Source organism: Botryllus schlosseri, chromosome 14 (assembly GCF_051294905.1).
Source record: "Botryllus schlosseri isolate E-star chromosome 14, Bs_hap1, whole genome shotgun sequence".
Taxonomy (NCBI): domain Eukaryota; kingdom Metazoa; phylum Chordata; class Ascidiacea; order Stolidobranchia; family Styelidae; genus Botryllus; species Botryllus schlosseri.
In genome coordinates, this window is record NC_137249.1 from 6,023,187 (window position 1) to 6,037,817 (window position 14,631).

Sequence of the window (14,631 nt, forward strand, 5' to 3'; positions counted from 1 at the left end):
AGACGGGTCGACTGATCACTTCTATGGACCGGTAAATGATGCCATACAGTAGGCAAAAAGGCTTCGTCGAAGCGGCAGGCCCACAAACAATTCATGAGCGCACGTATTGAACATGTAGCGGACCTAGGGCTGTCGTCATTTGTCGAGCTATTGCCTCGGATACCAGATTCCACCACCCTCCGTCGACAATTTCGTCATTGAGGAGAATGACTAAATGAGGAGAAACTTCCATTCTGAAACGGACTAATACCATACATGGTAGTGCTGAGGCGAAGGTGACAAATCTCGAGTAACACGTTAGAATTTAGATCTGTGCACTGCGCCTATCAGAATACATCTTGGCACCGGCACGACATGAGACCGTGAATCATATAAATTGCCACTAACCGCAAACAAACTAATTGAATCCATGTGGAGTATAGGCCTAAACTGACCGATTCGTTCTTCTCAACACCGGCTATCCGACAGTCGTCGAGCATGTCCGCATTCAAGTCGAAATACAAGCAATTTCTTCTAAATCAATACTAGCCAGTCTTCAGGATTACCGGACCACGACCTAACATCGACCTCGCCCTCTGCCACATGCCACCCCATTTTGTCGCTTGCGTCTTATATTCTCTGCATTACTTTTCATTCAGTGTGCATGCCTCTTATTTACTTCGCCTAGGCTAAGGTGGGTGTCTGATCTTAATGGCTACTCCAAGTTGTTTCGACACCTTCCTATCTTTTCATTGTATCGCAGTCTTGTGATGTTTTGAAACGATGAAAATATTAATAAACCTGACTGACTGACAAACTAACACGTTCTTCATATACCACATTCACTTCGTTCCAATGATGAAACTCAACAGCTCTGTGAGTTCTGATTGGCTAAGGAGTGTGCACTACTACATTGAGTGCCACACACATAACTCGAATTTCTCAGCATTTAATCTGACAAGAAACAGTGTTTGAATCTAATTCAAAAGTAAGATAGCGAAACTTCTGCATTTGTAGGCTATGGTATATTCTAAAAACTTTTAAAAGTGCATAAGGATGTAAAAATATTTCGTATAAATTTATAGAAACTGGACGCTTAAACCCAGTGAATCACCGGTTGCGATACATTTTGAATCTAGCTTCCTCATCATCCTTTATGTTATAATTGCGAATGGTGGGAATCTTGCCCTTTGCGATTGAAGACTTCGACTTTTTCGCGATCTTCGTTGAAACATTCCTTTGCTCTTTCATCGCCACAGGAACTGCAAACAACCAAAAATGCTAACTCTGGAAAGATTGGATGACCAACCAGTGGGTGATTCGATTTCCCATCGTCCCAACAAGTCGGAGAGCCATCAGCCGTGTGCGCTATGGCCGAGCTACATAGCGCTGATTTGACAAAGCTATAACACTAAATAGTATCTTGCATACTCTTCCATTTTCAATTGGGAAACTGAACAAAATATGTCACTGCAGGCGTCTATTCGTAATGGAACAGTGAATTCACTCAGTTTTGTCATGCAGTGATATAACGCTGGGTGCCATTACAAACACCGGAATAAGCTACTGGACTTTTCACAGAAACAAAAGAATCGACAAAAATCAGAAATAATCACCACTGTCATCCCCACTTCTCGGTAAGGACGGGCTGTCTTCATCCAGGACATTCCAAATTTTCCTTGCCGATGCGTCTCCCACAGTGGATAGGCTGTATTGAAGTGTCTCGCCGACTTTTCTATGAGACTCGTTTGGATCATCTACATCAAAAAAAGCACATATGTCGAAACTATGAACGCTTAGATAACATATGTGGCATGATAACCAAGATCAAAAAATTCTTATGCAGCAAGCCAAAATATTGAGCAGAGTGAAGAGCCAAGGAAAGCTGACAACACTAATATTCACACTCTTGCCACAACATTGGCAGTCTGCCTCTATGTAGAGCGATGGTTCTTAACCGGTGAGTCACAGGATCACTCGAAGGAAGAACACAAAGTGTCAAACACTACATGCACACACATTCCCTCATTTGTTCATTCATTTTATGATTTCGTAACATCACAAGACAATTAGAGATAGGAAGTAGTGGGAGAAATATACCGTGTATAAATCAAACAACTACCATCTCTCAAGCTCTGCATATGGCAGATTGCCCAAGAACATACACTTACACATTCAGCATCGAAACCAGATAACAACAATACCTATTGGTGTAGAGTTCTTGACTGAATGTACAGTGGATTCCATTGCAAGAGACCGTGGTTCATTTTCGCTGCCTAACCTCTGAGCGAATTGCAGTTCTTGCCTGAAGCATAGGTTGAATATTCATTTCAGCAAATCAACATGTATTTCATCTTTACCTTGTCAATTGGTACTGGAGATCTTCAAGCTGCTTAAGTTTATTACGGTCGACTTCGAATTTAGGTTGAGGCCGATTCGTAGTTACAGGTCCTATCAAATAATTTTACTTTAAAATGCAAAGTCGACTGAAAAATATATTCGAAAAAACCTGCACTATCTCCTCTCTCCCGTACCACGTGGTGCCGTCCGCGCTTCATTGACTCTATTTCCGATCTCAAGCTGTTACCGATTTCAAGTAACTGCGATTTTTCTTGCGAAAGAAGTGTGATTTGGCTGACAGCTTTTGCCAACTTCTCTTGCAGATGATTCACCAAATACGCAGCTGAAAGGATGAATTGGAAACGGGTCACCTGGAGTAACACAACTGCAAGTCAGGCCCCATGCATTGTTAAATTCTTGATGAATGAAAATACTGCTTAGCAGCGAGTCAACGAATTTCCTAACAATAACACCCGTCATACATTTCAACAAAACACATAACAATGGATTCAAAAATATTTAAATAGTAATTGAGATATTTTCTGCTAACATTTAAGATACCTTTGGAGGGACTTTTCAATGCTCTATCCACGATATAGTCTTGCTTTGTCTTGGCTAGTCTGCGCTTGGCGAGCATTTGACCATGAAAGAATGGTTGAAACCCTTTATTCTGAAAATAGAGAAGCTGATATTTATCAAATTGAAAGGACCATGCACGCTTTTCTACATTTCCACATTCATAACGGTGTAAATAGGCGGTTCCAAGCCATGAACCTTAAGTCATCATGAGGGGAAGGGTAACATGGGCAATGGACATTCACTTATTGGTGCTTCCTCAATCCTCAACTACAAATTTCTTGGTGATGTTGGTTTTAGCTACAAGACAGAAACAATACAGGTTTGTTCAAGGTACAGAATCAGTAATGCCCTAACCATTCCTTCGATTCCTGATGAAATAATTCAGTAGAATTGATCGACCATCACAACACATTAATTTTAGTGACAGTGATGCATTTGATTGCACGTTGACCTCAAATAATGCCTTCCATGTTTTAACTGCTAATTCCACATCATTATTGAGCTAATACATACACATAGCTTTTTTTCCTGTACAGCATCATTTACAGGTTGTGATGATTCTAGTTTTTCTGGCTCCACGGCATTTGAATCTCGTCGATCTAAAAATTAAATTCATGTTTCTTCTCAACAATTAAAATTCCATGTACGTAAATTGAGAATACCCCTCAAAAGTACCACCAGTGAGACGATAAGAATGGGCAATAAGTTCACTGATTCGAAATAGAATAGGGCATATTAAATCCAATTCGATCTTTCGATTATCAAATCAGATGAACCAAATCAACAGTTAGAATGACATTGTATGCATTCTATATTTTCTCATTGGGCAGAGCAGATTTGATTGGCAGCTTTCAATAACCACATAAACTGGTATTTCTTAAACTTTTTTACACGACACCCCCTTACCATTCCCTTTAGCGAGATCTTGCGCCTTTCTCATCTCTTTCTTCAAATGCAATATCTGACTTTCCAAGGACATGACGTAATCGGAAGAAAACCCTTTCTCCTTGACCTGATAATAACAAAATGCTTTAAAAAATAAGGATAGGCTGCTATATCGCACAAAAACGACCCATTGCTCATTACGAATTCACTTGCCGGAACTAGGAACAGACTAAGTTAAGAGTAGGGCTGGGCAAAATCGAGTACCTGAGTGATTCGATTCTGAATCACGTAATATGCTTCGAGTCGAGTAATCGAGTATCACTCATTATGACGTCATAACAGAATGTAACACGTCAAAGTTCAAATATGTACTGTTTATGCCATCACAATGAATATAATGCCAGTTATCCATCTCATAAAAGGTACTTGGGTATTTTTTCGACCATGCCGATTTCATTCCACTTGGTGACAATGTTGTGGGATAATCATGACTTCGGAAATGTGCTACGTCAAGTAACCTTAGTAGCTTTGTGCCATATCTTTCGATAGCTACGATACCGCCATTCAAGGTTTCAAGGCTTCAACAGTGAAAATTAGTATCGAAACTATAATTCTCGTTCATAAATTAACTTTCAGTGGTGAGAAGCGTATAATTTCACAACTCGAAAAAATCATCTTTTACTACTCGACTCGAATCATTAAAATTAATACTCGATTCAGATTCGAGTACTCGAATCATTGTGCCCAGCCCTAGTTAAGAGTATCGTAATTTGTTGCCAGATTCATACTTCGTCTCCCTTCTCAGGAATTTGATTCTCTTTCTCCTGTTCCAAAGCATGCTGCATGGATTGAGACATTTGCTCGATAACCGCCTTCAGTTGCTCGTTCTGTGCGACGAGTTCCTGAAAATTGAGAAAAATGCCTCGTAAATGAATCAAAATCAAATAAGTATAATAAATGAACGAATTGAGCTGACCACAAAAAAATCTATACAAGCAGTTAAAAAGTTACCATAATTCTGTGTTCAGAAAATGAATCTTTTCCATCCCAATCATTATTTTCATGGCCTAATCTCTCTTTTAATAACCGTAATTCAGCAACTGCATCATCACGTGACTTCATCAAGTTCTTCACGAGTTCATCAGTCTGGAATAAAACGGCTTGTATCAAGCGTCTGGTAAACTGATGTAGATCAACCAACGGAAAAGAAGATACTCATTAATCAATTAGTACGATCATCACATAAATTTCTTCGGTTTGGTGATACAAATATCTTGCCACTCTCTACTTCAGCATATGTTTCCCTAACGCAAAATAATATTACTTACCTCTGCATTATGCTTCTTCTCGACTTCATGGCATTTCTGTTGCCAGTCTAGCTTCAATTGGACTTTGGATTGCAGAAGAAGATTTTCTTTTTGTGCCGCTTCTGCCACCTCATTTTCACGTCTGTGACGAGAATAAAAATTTTGGAATCGTAATATTATAGTTCAAGCGCTGTTATAGTAGCTAAAGATATCCTGTCAGCGACATCATTTTTTCCCCGCATCATGGTGTGATGAAAGCGGGAAATCCACAAAAAGCAGTTTTATGACAAAGTCATTGGTCTGACCCAGACAGGGATTGAACGTCGGCTTAGGAATGTGAGGGTTTTGAAGAGGGGTAATTAACACAAAGGTAAAACTAGCCGAATTTAGTACCGTACCACAAAGAAATATTGAATACAAACCAATTATACTTCTAGTCATTGAGGTAAAAAATGAATGATCGATTCTGGTTATAATTTCTAACAACAAAATCAATGCAAAATTCACATGTCTCACTTTTTCAACTGTTCTCTCATATTTGCGAGTTCGCAGCTTAAGATGTCAGCCTTTTGCTCCAGATTTTGAATTTCTACGTTCTTCGTGGTTATGGCGGCATCGTGCGCTTTTATTTTATCATCGAATCTGTGGAACAGAATTCAATGTTATTTTATATCTTGAAACTACGTTCTCAAAGAAAAAAGGATGGTCTGTAAATTCGTCCAGAAGACAGAGGCAAATCTTACTGATTTTTCAAATCTTCCCTTTCTTTATTCAGAGTACTGATGTCTCTTTCAAAGTTTTTCCGAGAATCATCTGATTCTTGCAACGTTCTCTTCGTTTCAAGTTCACAGGCATCCGCTTTCCTCCGTAACTTGCTGGTATTGATTAGAATATCAATAACGGTAAGAAGATAACACGGCGATGATAGCCAAACAGGGAATGGAGGATGTTTTTTGATAGTTTTGATATGCCAAAGATTTGAAAAATATTCAATGCCTAAAAAGCACAGACCAAGGTAAATCTCAAGAGTATTTCCAGCATCAGTAATTCAGTATCATTTCAACCATTTTTATCAATTAAAAATACCACAATAATTGCTATACAAAGTAAAGGAAGGAGTTGATATGACTTGGCGAGGTCCATTAATGAACTCCCATCCCGGCCTACAGATATAGTGACAAAAATAGAAGAAGGTGTTGTGTGAGACATGCAAATTCGAGAAATAGCCTACTGAATAATCATACCATGGGCAAATGATGAAATAGTGTGATCAAGATCAAGGTACAGACCGCATGGTCCATACGTCAAAAATCGATACTGCAATCCCAATATGTGCAGTAGTGTTGACTGTTTGAATTAAGACTTGGAGTCATTTGATACCTGATTTGCTCCATAAGCTGTTTTTCCCTATCGGCAAAATTTTTCCGAACGACATCCATATTTGAATGTTTAATCCTCATGTCCTTATCGAGTTGCTTCCTTTTTTCCTCAAACTCATCTACGGCGCAATCTCTTTGCCGCGTCAAACATTCAATCTGGAATCCAAATATATTGGGTGACTAAAAACACGGACTAGGACCGATGCCTAGTGACTACGGCTTACCTTTGATTCTAATTCCAAGATTCTAGAATTTTTCACATCCGATATATTGCTGGCGTTATTCTCCGCCTCCAGAAGCTGCTTTCTCAATTGCGACGCGACACTTTCAGCTTTGCGGAGCGCTTCACTCTGGTCTTTGTGTTCCGTTTTCAAATGTTCCAACTCTTTCTCCAGAAACTTGCACTGCAGCGTGTGACAAGCATTATTTCAGAAGATGGACTACGGTAGCAATATCCTGTTATAACTAGGGCGATTTTGTTTTAAGATGTCAAAATTGTAGCGTTAGGTCAAAAAATTGTCAAAATTCTTTACAAAGTCAAGATATTTTTGCCACCTGGATTTCGTTTGTATCGTAAATGTTGCACTGTCGGTGAACTTATCATTTGACATTTCACAGCTATCAGCCCACTGTATAGGCCTACCGTTGTAGACGACCCATTATCCGCTCATTGTGAATCATAAGCCAAATGAAACAACTAGGTTGAGATGGTGTTATGCTGAACGTATCGCAATATCCTATCTGAAGCAGGACTGCATAGGCACTGGTTCTTATGTCTAGAAGAGCATGATGAAAAAATGTGATGTAGACAACATTGTAAACAATGAAGCAACATGGAGCGTCACCAGCAGTGTACGCACAACTTCAATGTTGCCTGCCCCAAACTGCTGCTGTTTAACGTTCTTTCTCCATTCTTGGTAAGCTACCACTTAGTAAGGACAGACACTTTCTGCCTGGGAATATAGGAGAGCATCTTTCATTGTACTACAAAATATTTTAATTATTTCTACCATAATGCGTGATGTAGCTACTGGAATTCTCCACAGGTTCAGATTTCGTTAAAATAAAGTTTTTTCATGTAAAAATTTGTCAGTTTTCAAGTCTAAAAAGTTTTCTCAGGCCAAACTACCTCGTAAGGACAGACAGTTCCAACCAGAAATGAAGATAAGTAGTAAAATTCTAACATTATATGCGAAAACAACTAATTTACATACATGAGAGCAAAATTTTGTCAAAATTAAGTTTTTCAAGGTAAAAAAATTTCAGTTATAACCTAGTTATAACCGACTTGTGCTGGAACAGCCTTCCTTCGTAATACAGGGTAAGTAAGTGTCAAAGGATATGGATGATTACAAGTATCATAAAGCTCTCATAAAGAAAGACCGATACAATTTTGAAACTACTGTCTTGATAACGGAAGGAAAGAAGCAATAAATAGAAATGAACCAAACTAAAATACAAGTGAATATATTGACATATTCCCAGACTCGTAGAGTGGCTAGGCATAATCAAGTAAGCTTACGTGACAGATTCGTTTACGAGTGGAGTATAACGCTCCGAATTGAGTTCTTGAGTATCGCTCATTGTGAGGTCATGCATCTCAAGAAGAATTGAAAAGCTAAAATATCAAGGCTACCTTCTATAGCAATACAAATAAAATATTCCAAGTTGAACTTAACCGAATTTCTTTGTTTGAAATGAATTATTGTACCCAGATTTGTCTCTCCAGCAAATGAACAGCAGGTATTTGTGCAGGATTGTTATTCATGTAGTTCTCAACCAACTCGCCAGTAACTAACAGCGCATATGTACACTAGTTTATCAGCAATTGACATGACAAATTGCCGTCCATAATATTCGCTGATCACTGAATCAAGATTCATGTTACCTTCAACTCATGAGCAAGCACATCCGCTTCGACCTTTTCGGATTTCTTCCTATTTTCAAAATCTTTTTCTTTCAATATTCTCTCGAACTCAGCGTTCAACTCAAACTTCTGAGCTTCGATTTCAGCTTTAAGCTGAGCTTCAACCCGTTCATGGCTGGATTTCAAGTGACTTAGTTGAGAAGTTATCTCATCTAGCTCTTCTTCCTAGGATAGATTAAACGAAGGTGAGGAAATAAGACTTAAGTACGAGACTGGACACTGTACAGAAATCAATAATAACGGACTTCTACATTTTTGATAATAACCATAACTCAAGAGGAGTGACTATAATTGCATTATAAACTCATATTGGTGTTAATATCAGAATATGCTTAACATTTCTGAAGCTGAATTATTAGCTCCAAATATTTGTGCGCTTGTTTGGTTTAACTTGATGCGGAACAAGACAGGTTTGATATGAAAACCGAGTAACATTAATTAAATCATTTGGGTATAGAAGCGTGGGTCGTATGATAACAGGCAAATGCCATCTGAGCACTTATAATGCATGTCAATTCCTGAATTTAATTAATCCTATTTGTATTGTAAATTCACATGCAGTACCAATGATGATGGAAATACAATTGTGTTCTTGTAAATTCAAGGATTATATGAAAGTTTGTCTCATATATCTTCACTTTTGTTATCACGCAAATAATATTATACAGAACATTTATCGCTCACGTACCTTCGAAGTTTTCAGCAACTCTATTGTCGATTGCTGTCTAGCTATTTGCTGTCTGAAATGCAGTTGCATTTCACACTTGGCATGTTGTTCCTGTTTGAGAGCAGCATTCAACTTGTCTATTCGTATCCTGAGATCGCTAATTTCAGCAATGTGAGATGATTCAATAGTCTGGGCCAACAAAAACTGAGTTGAACACAGAACGCTATAATGATGAATATGTCAATGCTACGAATCTTACCTTAGCTTTAACCATCAATTCGTCATATCTTTCCAATTCCTTGTCGCGTTGGTGCAAAAGCTGAAAAGTCAGCAAGAGTGATGGTGAATAGTGCTTAGAAAACGCTGGTTCTAGCATTATATTTCGATATCTTGGTTGAACACCACTGGTAATATTTTACTACATTTGAGCAACATCTTTCTCATTCAAAAGCATATCTGTTTGGCCAGGGGCGGCCAAGGTTTTGAGTGGCTCGTGAAATAATTCTCGAAATTAATTTCAATTACAAAAGAGAAATTACCCATGTAATATTTAGTGTGAATTCGCAAGGCCAACAAACAATTTGATTAGACCGGGGCCTACGATATCACAGAGCCCGATTAGCCTGACCGCTAAATTTGGGATGTTGATAACTAAAATATCAGTTCAGACATATTGGCGTAGCTAGGGGGAAGTTTGATTTTTCGTAGATCTTCGTACATGACCATAAAGTAGAATATTTCGTGGCAGACTTATTTGACTTAGTATTTTTCTCAGCACTTTCCGCGATTTATTGTCACTCGATTTCTTGCTTTTACTATTGGTAGGCTACCCCTACTGAAAATTAAAAAGACGCCCAATTTACAGTATTCAGCAGGCCTATGACTATATTCGCAATTAAGAGAGAACGTGTCGTCCAACATGCGACTTTGCGTCCGTACTCACAGAAAGATCGTCGACGATAAAACCTTTGCCCAAAATGATACACATATACACGCCAAAATCATTGATATTGATGTGTACAAGCGCCAAATAATCCTGTCCTTGCCAAATGGGTTCAGCGGTATATAGAGGCGATTCCCAATATATGCAAGTGACATTGCTACTGGTCAATTTTCGCGTGCGCAGTTATGTACATTGACTTTTCATGACATAATTGTTACTGACTTTGTTGCATAGTACTGCAAATCTTGTTTTCACCATTACCGGTACCTAATCCGGTTCGCTCTTATCGGGCGACTTAAAAAAGGTCATCAACATTTAAGTGACGCTTGTGCAGAGGTGGTCAAAGTAGTCAAGAAGGCTACTCAAGTAGAAGTAGCGATGAAAAAATCTACTCAAGTACGAGTAGAAGTACTTCTTCCATAAGCAACCTAAAACTACTTGAAGTAGAAGTAGAATTTCCTGACTTTAAATCTACTCAAGTAAGTAAGTAGTTGTGAAAACGATCGTAATTCGTTCGCATGGATTGTCAAAAGCTGCAAATTGAGCTATGTGAAAAGTGCCGAGCTTGATTCATATTGATGCATACCTGGAGGTATCCAATTTTCGACAGCATAAGCATTCGTCCGGATCATGGAATTAAAATGATAGTATTGATATGGAAATGCGATACTAATCCTATGTTTACTCGAGCGGCACGTTTTAGAAAATTTCATGGTATGGCGCACTCCCCCATATTATAAGACCCGTAGTTTAGTCGAAGAGCAATACGGAGAAGTTGTATAGGATACGGTGTAAACACTTTGCGAGATTAGTAAACGTTAATAAAAAATATGGTGGATCGTAAAAATGCCATATTGTGTAGCTTTATTTCTGAAAATTAAAGGCATTATGCTACACTTGCTTTTATACTTCAACATGTATGTTATCCAGACCAAAGAACTGATATCATTTAGAACTCAAAGTATATGATGATGGGAATGGAAAATGAAATATACATACTACTTCTAAAAGCGGAAAATGTATTTCATGTCTTAAGTCCAGAAAGTTTCAAAGGTGGTATGCTAAAACAGTTCTAAAACTAAAAAAGTATCACAGTCCCCTTTTACAGATTAGGACACGCCATGTACTGTTAGATTACGACATGATAAGTAGATCCTGAACATCAGTTTCAAACGTTTTGATGAGCCATATATACTTTGATGAAATATTTCATATGGACGAAGGGCGACAATGCGGTGTGAACGCCAACCAGCTACTCAAATTATATTCACCGATACTTTCGTGAAATCATACTGGTTACTCCGTATCCGCTGAGCACGACGAAAATTTTGGGCTTTACTAAACTTTTATGAAAACTAAATGTTGATACTCCGTGAAAACAGCCCCGAAATTCCTCAGGCTATCTTCGTGATCGGAGCAATAAACTACTTCTACTTGAAAAACTGAAAATAGCAAAAAGTAAGTAAGTAGATCACAAAATATTACGAAGTAGAAGTAGCGAAAATCAGATCTACTTGAATACTTCGAAAAAGTAGTACTTCGTTACTGACCACCTCTGTGTTTGTGCTATCACTAACCTGGTATAATATGTATTCCTTGTTCACGATTGTTCAGCTTATGTCATGCTATGACATACTATGACATTGTCATAGTACTTGTACAAATAAAAAGTAATCGTTCTTTCACAAAGAAATCGATTAGATATGGGAAGTATTCAATAACGATTACTTCGGAATTTTTCGAATGTAATCGATTGCGATGACTTGAAACTGCTGTAATCGATTACGATTACCAATCGCGATTACTATATGTCTGCTCATGGTATGCACACTATGGCAGATCATGTGTATGTATATTATGAATTGGTGTATAATGCTGCAAAAACATCAAAGACAAAAATACACAACGTCCTACTTAATCAACTACTGCGACATTTTGCTGTAATTTTAATCGCGCATTTCAGAAGTAATCGTCGTAGCCGTTGAAATTGATGCAGCAATCGCCACATGTCCAATGTACACACTGTATAAATGTACAGTACAGCCTAACCATTGAAAATTTGATATTCACAGTGAATGTAGTAAAATGGGGAATATAAAATGTCGATTACTGTAGTTGGTACAATGAAGTAAATTTGTTAAAAAGACAGATTGGTATGCAACTCGAATCAATATCTAAAAGTATGAAGAATGTAACAATTCATAACAATCTATATAGGCCTACCTGGATAACTAGACAAGACACGAATACTCACACTGAGATTGTACTTGAAGTCTTTTTTCAGTTCAAGCAGCATTTCATGATTTTGAATACACTCTCGATCTTTCCGCTGAAGTTCGCCTTGCAGGGTTGAAATCTGCAACGAGTTCGCTTCTTTCCATTCCTTCTCTTTCTCAGCAGCGAGTGTGTTTATATTTTGTAAATTAATCGATGCCATGGCACATCCTGATCATGCAAAATCAAATAGCTTTTACAACAAAAGCGGCAATGACTTGAAACATGAGACGTTCAGATCAAAACTTGACATTAAACACTATAACAGGCATGGGATCGGATCAGGACTCCATTTCGGTCTGTGGCCATGCGACACTTGAGCATGTGGGTTAAATATCGAGTTATGGCTACATGTTAGGCAAGGATACACAAGGACTAAGGAGGTGGTAAGAAACAAAGTGCTACTACTTTTTGAAGTACCAAAGTAGGTTTTTAGCGTACTTGTACTTCACGGTTTCAGTTTCCAGGCAAACTTAGTCCTGGAATACTTACTTGGAAATTGCAACATTTTTTACGATATTACTTCTACACTTTTATATGAGCACCACGACAGATGGCTACTTTGACCACTTCTGGATATAAATTAGGGTTACCATACGTCCTACTTTAGGAGGATTTGTTCTCCTTTTTCGGGTTTTTGAAAATGTCCTCCGAGGACGCCGAAATGTCCTCCTTTTTGAGATTTTGTCCTCTTTTATAGGAATTTATAGCAAAATTCGACTGAGATGCCGTAAATCAGCACCGAAGTGACGCTCCGGCGGGTATTTCGGGAGCTGAGCGAAAGCTGACCTGACCACCCGACAACGTGAAGGAAAAAACTGTATTTTTTTTTAGTCAACTGACTGCGAAGTGGTAGAATTTACCAATTTTTCAGAATTTTCCACTGTGTCTGCAAATTTAGAAAAGTCTCCTCCTTTCCCGATTCCAAAATATGGTAACCCTATATAAATATGGGTTAATTTCCGGGTTAGCACTGGAATTAGAGTTAGTTTTGGGGATATAAAGCCATACGCTCAGATGAAGCATGCTAGAGTGTCTTACTCTCATTGCTCAACGGCCGGGCAACCCTCCATTTCATCCAATAGGACTGGGCCTTAATCATGAAAAATGATTGGTAACGACAAAAAAGAGTTTAAAAATACTGGGGCAGAAGTCTCATAGTAGCTGATCCAATATCTGTGTTGGCATTTGATTATTGCAATTTTGCAGTCCTTTAACACATATGAACCACAGACTGAGACATAGACAACTGATTGATGGATAGATATGATTATTGCTTGATATTTGTCACATGAATGATTATTTTTCCTTTTGCTGGCGTTCGATTTCTCTTACCGCAAGAAATATTTCAATCATTAATATCACAGTACCTACAGCAATACCAATGCCGGCACGAATTCCCAGATCAGGGATCATATTTTGTAATAGATAAATCGTCGCGCCACATGATGCGAATAATGTAATAGCAAAGTTCAATCCACTGATCGCTGTTGATTTAGTCTTCTTTGGCTTCCAAGACACATCTCTCACGGAGGACACATTTTCCACCATTTTGTCATAATCTTTATTAGCCTGCTGCGCTGCTAATCTTTTCAGACGCTTTTGTAGCTCTGGGTTCGGATCTCTTTTAGGAAGTTCGGGAAGCACCATGGATGTATCCTCGAGAAGTGACAAGGCCGATATCTCATCACATTCTTCCGAGCTTATTGAGCATTGCCATTCAAAAATTCGGATCATGTCTGGTAAATCCATTGAGCCTCCCTTAATCGCAGATCTCAGTACCTCTGTCAGTTCATCAGGAATTGAGATGCTTTTCGAGCTGAGTAACTTTTTTGCGTTCCCAATACCATTTTCCTTCAAAATAAAGGATATAGGCTCCATCGTCCTAACTTTAAAAAATTGAACAGCAGAACAGTGGAACTATAGAGGATGTAGGATCCTACATCCTCTGTAGTGGAACAGTGAAGAGCGCGGTGTTTTAACTTTGCTAAACTGTTTTGTTCCGCTTGACCGATCAAAGTTCTTCATGCAAATATATTATTTCACGCGGTTATCATGGCCTCTTCAAAGGCTATGCTGTTATTCTGGTTGCAGCCAAAGAGCGACTGCACTGATGCAAGATTCTGCAGCACAGAATTAAATTTCGCAACGGCTATAAAGGCGGATGTGATGGAGTATGCATCATTCACTAATCCCACTGAGAACACAATCTGGGTTTACCAGATGGCTGCGATAGGTAAGATGTACTACCGCCATAAAATGCACACTTGGTAAGTTTCATTTTTTCGTGTATGGAAGTTCTGATTTTCATATAACGAGCAATGATCATTAACATATTTTTCCATCGTTTA

The 14,631-nt window shown here is 38.4% G+C and overlaps 4 protein-coding genes across 5 annotated transcripts in view; 1 reads left to right on the forward strand and 3 right to left on the reverse strand.

Moving 5' to 3' along the window:
* The window catches only part of LOC145456006 (uncharacterized), a 90,458-nt gene that overhangs the window by 44,525 nt on the left and 31,302 nt on the right, over positions 1 to 14,631 (forward strand). The window lies entirely within an intron of this gene.
* The window catches only part of LOC145456005 (catenin beta-1-like), a 37,904-nt gene that overhangs the window by 7,388 nt on the left and 15,885 nt on the right, over positions 1 to 14,631 (reverse strand). The window lies entirely within an intron of this gene.
* LOC145456003 (coiled-coil domain-containing protein 57-like) lies at positions 983 to 12,443 on the reverse strand. 2 transcript variants are annotated; one of them, XM_080334039.1, is made up of 19 exons: positions 12,261 to 12,443; positions 9,323 to 9,382; positions 9,085 to 9,252; positions 8,358 to 8,561; positions 6,694 to 6,873; positions 6,471 to 6,625; positions 5,834 to 5,965; positions 5,607 to 5,732; positions 5,112 to 5,232; positions 4,795 to 4,929; positions 4,572 to 4,685; positions 3,805 to 3,910; positions 3,412 to 3,497; positions 2,881 to 2,989; positions 2,495 to 2,662; positions 2,340 to 2,430; positions 2,184 to 2,284; positions 1,596 to 1,736; positions 983 to 1,241 (listed from the first exon to the last, which is right to left on the reverse strand). In XM_080334039.1, exons 1-19 carry the CDS (start codon positions 12,441 to 12,443, stop codon positions 1,090 to 1,092), a joined length of 2,532 nt encoding a protein of 843 aa, XP_080190165.1. In that variant the 3' UTR covers positions 983 to 1,089. The 2 variants fall into 2 exon arrangements, with proteins under 2 accessions (XP_080190165.1, XP_080190164.1); XM_080334038.1 differs by having other exon boundaries at positions 2,489 to 2,662.
* On the reverse strand, positions 12,452 to 14,625 carry LOC145455980 (vacuolar ATPase assembly protein VMA12-like). Its single transcript, XM_080334007.1, has 2 exons — positions 14,548 to 14,625; positions 12,452 to 14,200 (listed from the first exon to the last, which is right to left on the reverse strand). Exons 1-2 carry the CDS (start codon positions 14,623 to 14,625, stop codon positions 13,580 to 13,582), a joined length of 699 nt encoding a protein of 232 aa, XP_080190133.1. The 3' UTR covers positions 12,452 to 13,579.